The sequence below is a fragment of the Pogona vitticeps genome, chromosome 9, assembly GCF_051106095.1.
Source record: "Pogona vitticeps strain Pit_001003342236 chromosome 9, PviZW2.1, whole genome shotgun sequence".
In the NCBI taxonomy this organism is placed as follows: Eukaryota; Metazoa; Chordata; class Lepidosauria; order Squamata; family Agamidae; genus Pogona; species Pogona vitticeps.
The window spans coordinates 19,075,117-19,080,232 of NC_135791.1; the positions used below are offsets into that span (position 1 = coordinate 19,075,117).

At 44.5% G+C, this 5,116-nt stretch overlaps 1 protein-coding gene across 1 annotated transcript in view; it reads right to left on the bottom strand.

The window, feature by feature from the left end:
- ATP4A (ATPase H+/K+ transporting subunit alpha) overlaps positions 1–2,954 on the bottom strand; it is a 31,233-nt gene extending 28,279 nt beyond the window's left edge. The window contains exon 1 of the mRNA XM_072979720.2: positions 2,812–2,954. Within this exon, the coding sequence (XP_072835821.2) occupies positions 2,812–2,823 (12 nt within the window). The 5' untranslated portion in view covers positions 2,824–2,954. The remainder of the gene's footprint in view (positions 1–2,811) is intronic.
- Positions 2,955–5,116: the final 2,162 nt, after the last annotated feature.

Sequence of the window (5,116 nt, forward strand, 5' to 3'; positions counted from 1 at the left end):
AAAATTTCAGCAAATGATCCCGAAGAAGGCTTATAACGGACAGCAAAAATAAAAACAAACAAGATCTGTATTTAGTAATGAAATCAGTGTGTTTGACTCAGGTTTTTGTCCCCAGTGTTTTTCAGTGCTTTGTATATCATACTGACACATGCTAAACTGTATGCTAAACGGGTGTCATTTTGAAAAATAAGAAGCGGAAAGTTGTGACTCACTGCACGCCATTGCACCCCAACTCCAGAAAGTTTGAATAATGGGGATGAGGGGTGTTTGAGGACCACATTTCCCCACCTCATTTTTAAAACAACGGTGTTCCAGTTCTTTGTTTTTCCCCAAACCATTTTCTCCTTTTGGAGCAATGTGTAGGCTGTCATCTTACTGTCCTTCCCTCCCCCTACTATGAATCTGGCATCTTTCAGTGCTGGGAGCCATAGCTGGGCAAGAGGAGGGCTAGTCTAAGGGCCGAGCAACATGAAACATAATTGTCACAATTAGATGGGGATAAAATTTCATCCCTCCAGAGACACAATCAACTTGAAGGTGAAGCTGGTTATTTACTACTTAATGATCAATCACTAAATGAAAGGAAGTGGAGGTAGAATCTTCACAGTAGACTAAAAAGACATCTTTTCCTTCTTAAGGAAGCTGCATTCCCAATGGTGAAGCTGACACTGTCTATGTTTTGGTCCTAAGCCACTGTGCTAACTGTGGCACTATAATACGATTTTAAAAAGTGGTTTTGCTCCATTCCACTTAAGATCAAGAACTGTGTAGAATCAGCATAAAGAAGGCCAAAATACATTCAAATTGCCATAGTTCCCGGGAGGCTACTTCCCTGATATTAAGAAATAATGGAAATTCAAAGCATGTGATGTATGTTGCCCAGCACTGGTAGCACGCTGGCCTATGGGCAGCTTGTAGAATGAAAAGAATTTTGTTTTTCAATTTTTGAACAAGCACAAGCCCTCAAGCAAGGTTCTGCATGCACATGTATGCCCCCCGCAACTCTCTCGGATACTGCTCTATCAGAATTTCTGGGAAATTGCAGAAATGGTGCAATGTGCTAGCACATGACTTCCAACAGGAAACTGAGCCATGCTGAACAAGAAATGGAGATACTCCTTCTTTCCATAAGGCCATTTCCACACCTAGAAAGAGCGAGTCACCTTCTACTCCAGCAGAAATCTGGCACAAAGGTCAAATTTCCACAGCGAGGGTAGTGTATGCATTCCAGATCGCTCCTGGAGTTGATCCAGCATTAATCCCATTTCATGGTACAAACTGAGTCAGGAAGTGTTCGAATAAACATTTGAGAGAAAGGCACAGAAGCGGCTGTTTTCTGTTAGAAAATACGGGAAGTTGTCTTACACCAAGTCAGGCAATTCCTCCATCTGGCTCAGTATCACCAGTTCTGACCAGCAGTGACGCTCCAGGATTTCAGCTAAGATTCTTTCCACTTTGGTGGTCTCTCGTCCAAGTACTCACCAGGTCTGACCCTGCTTAGCTTACAAAACCAGTCAAGAGTGGTGTGCTTAGGCTGGGCCAGTGCTGTGTTAACATTAGGCATCTGCACTTGCCCCTTAATTAGTCTGTGCCCAAATAAAAGCACATCGATTGGAAGCGGAGGTCCTGTGTCCCTGTCTGTGTCCAAGCCGGTATTATGTATTTCTGGATCTCTGAGAAAACCTGTACCCTCAAGTGCATGAATGGACACGGCTGCACGATGGGTTCTGACGATATTATACGGTACAATGAAAATCATTTGCCCACTTCCACGCCAGAGCATATAAGAAACAGAGAAGCTGGAGATGCCTATTGTTAGTTTTGCCAGTGGCACCATTGCTCCAACAAGGAGAAACAAATGGAAGTGAGATTGGTGGATGGAGAATAAAAAAAGAGACAGAGACCCTGTCATCTTATAGTGAAGGTCTGCCCTAACTAGAAGAAAACAATCATTCTCTCTCTCTCTCTCTCTCTCTCTCTCTCTCTCTCTCTCTCTCTCTCTCTCTCTCTCTCTCTCTCTCTCTCTCTCTCTCTCTCACACACACACACACACACACACACACACACACACACACACACACACACACACACACACACACACACAGAGAGAGAGAGAGAAAGAGAGAGAGGAGAGTAAGTCTTCCTAGTTAAACTAAGTTTTTTTTTTTTAAGAAAGGGGGGAAAGGCAAAGCCTGGGCTACATATTACACTGACAGTAATCCCTTATTTATAAGGAATGTGGAAAGAGGCTGAGACAGACATGAGACAGAGCGAGATCTTGTCCATGCGTCTCAGCAACTGGAGGAGAGTCTTAGGGTGAAGCTGTTCATCTTCTTCTCCTTTGGCGTTGGCTCAGCAGCTTCCTTATGAAAGTGCTACTTTGATTTCTTTTCTGGGTTGTAATCACACCATTTTCACTTTTATAACTCCATAATAGCCAGATGTAACATGAAGGACCAATGCAGGGTGTAGCTCCATTAGTGACCTTCATCCTTGGGGCTGCTACAGGACCACACAAAGACCCTTGATCCAGTTTGCATTTACACTTGGGCCCAAAGAGAGGGCACATCCCTAGCGGACACTATAATCTACCTAGATTATGATGTCCACCTTGGTCAAGCAAACAGATGGACAAAGCACCACCACCAGTGCCTCCAATAGAAAATTAGAGGTGAGAAACACATGGGTCTGGAATAAAAGCACACTCACTACTCAACAATAGAGATCCGGCTTTTTAAAGGGGCATCTCCGATCTAAATTTTGGGAAGCCCAAACTGATCCCTTGTTTGGAAGACAAAAAAAATTCCTTACCGCTTTCCCCATCTTGGCTTCTGTGGTCCTGGTCCTTTCTGAGGCCACCAAGACAGAGACCCAGGTGGGCCTCTCGTGTTCAAGGTTCCCGTGGATGCTACACAGCACAGCAGGCTAAAAGGTGACCTCTCTTAGGTATCCCCCTTTTATAAATTCTTGTGGATACTGCCCTGGGGAATACAGAGGCGGTACCAAGTGGCACCTAGTCAGGCCTCCTTGCTTGCTTTTTGTATGTCTACACCAGGAGGTGACAGGTTTGGGCAGAGGAGAACAAACACCCAGCAGAAAACTTCACCTTGGAACGTCCCTCACTGGTGGGGACTTTTGGAGCAAACACAGCCTGGCATCACCTTGAGGACGGAGGAAATAGAGCAGTAGTGAGTGACTGCTGAAGGACATGGGCAATGGCATTAACACGGTTGGAAACTTTTACTTGTTCCAAGGGGTCCCGTGGGTATAGGGCGCATGGTAGTTTAGATTGTGTAGTAAGTATTTTGCACTTTTGGATTTTTGTTCTGAAAAATAAAAAAAATTTAAAAAAAACCAGGGTTGGAAACTTTACTTTTTGAGTCAAAAATGCCTAGAAAACCCCATTAGGGCCAAAATCCAATCCTTAGCTAGACAAAGCCAGAGCAAACCTATTACACTGATTAATAGAAGTGTTTGGTAATACCTTGGTTCAATATAAGGGACGTGGTGGTGCTGCAGGTTAAACCGCAGAAGCCTCTGTGCTGCAGGGTCAGAAGGGCAGCAGTTGTAAGATCGAATCCACGCGACGGAGTGAGCTCTCGTCGCTTGTTCCAGCTCCTGCCAACCTAGCAGTTCTAAAACGTGCAAAAATGCGAGTGGATAAATAGGTACCACCTCGGTGGGAAGGTAACGGTGTTCTGTGTCTAGTTGCGCTGGCCACGTGACCATGGAAACTATCTTTGGACAAGCGCTGGCTCTATGGCTTGGAAACGGGGATGAGCACTGCCCCTTAGAGTCAGACACAACTGGACTAAATGTCAAGGGGAACCTTTACCTTTACCTGGTTCAATATAGAGATGGGCATGACCCGCTCGTTTGGTGGTTTAACTTCCTGGCCCAACAGTTGATTGGTGGTTTGGTGCCCCACTCCCTCCAGCAGGTGCCCATTTCACAGCAGTGCTCATAGGAGGCAGGGGGTGCTGTTGCTGCCGCTGAACGGGCATCTGTTAGACGCGTCACCGTTGAAGCGATGGCCTGAAACAGGGTGAACGTTTGATAGAACGTTATCCAGCATCTAGAGCAAAGAGAAGTCTGTTCGTCCACACTTGGCTTATTAATTTCTTATGGGCAGGATCTTCTGCCGTCTTCTTTATCACGTGTGCTGCCTGCCTTTTCTCCAGTGAGATCAGGAACTCCCACATGGCCCCTCTCACCATAGCAAGCCTAGAATAAGAGTGAGTGTTTAGCACCCTAGGCAATCCAGCAAGATTCATGGCTGAGTGAGGACTATAAGCTGGATCTCCCATCTCCCAGTCCTGCCCTAACCACTATATCACGCTGTCTTTCTGCCACCTCTTTTGTAAGGCTCTTGGTAGGATCTTGCCCTAAAATGGTCAAGATTTCCTCAACACAAACATCAGATCAAGCATGAATATAGAAATGCCACACAGATCATGAATAGAAATCTCTTGTGTGAAATCTCTTCTTGAAATAATATCCATTTAGTCATGGAAAACTTTAAGAATATTTATTGTACGACATTGTTGAAAAAAATAAGCTAACCATACTTGAACATTATGCATGGCATAGATTTGTGCTTGACAGAGTTATAATAGTTCCGTAACAGCTTCCACTAACAGCGGACAGCCTAACTGAAAAACGCTACTTCTCGTCAGAAAAACCTCATGCTAACAAACAAAACGAGCAGAGTAAGTCTCATCCGAACGATCACTTCTTTTGGCAGTTTAACCTCTTCAAACATCCACTGGCTAACACCAGACAGAATCTGATTGGTTACAATGATCTATTGTATATATAAAAGATAATTATTCTTACGTACACAGATATGCGTGCTGGGTTGCACAATTATATATTCTAACAAAAATGGCCCAAATCCAAGCCTGCAGCTGCCTCTAACAAGCAACTCTCCCTTGTACTGGAGCCACACATTTCTGGGTAAACATTTAGCCTCCTTCTCATTCTTATCAACACAGAGTTTATACAATGGAGAGAGTGATAGGGAGGCAACAAAACAGACCTGTGCATCTAGCTGCTTTTTCCTTTTCTACTATTGCTCAAAGGGTTTCACCCTCCCATAGGAATTCTACCTGCGTCA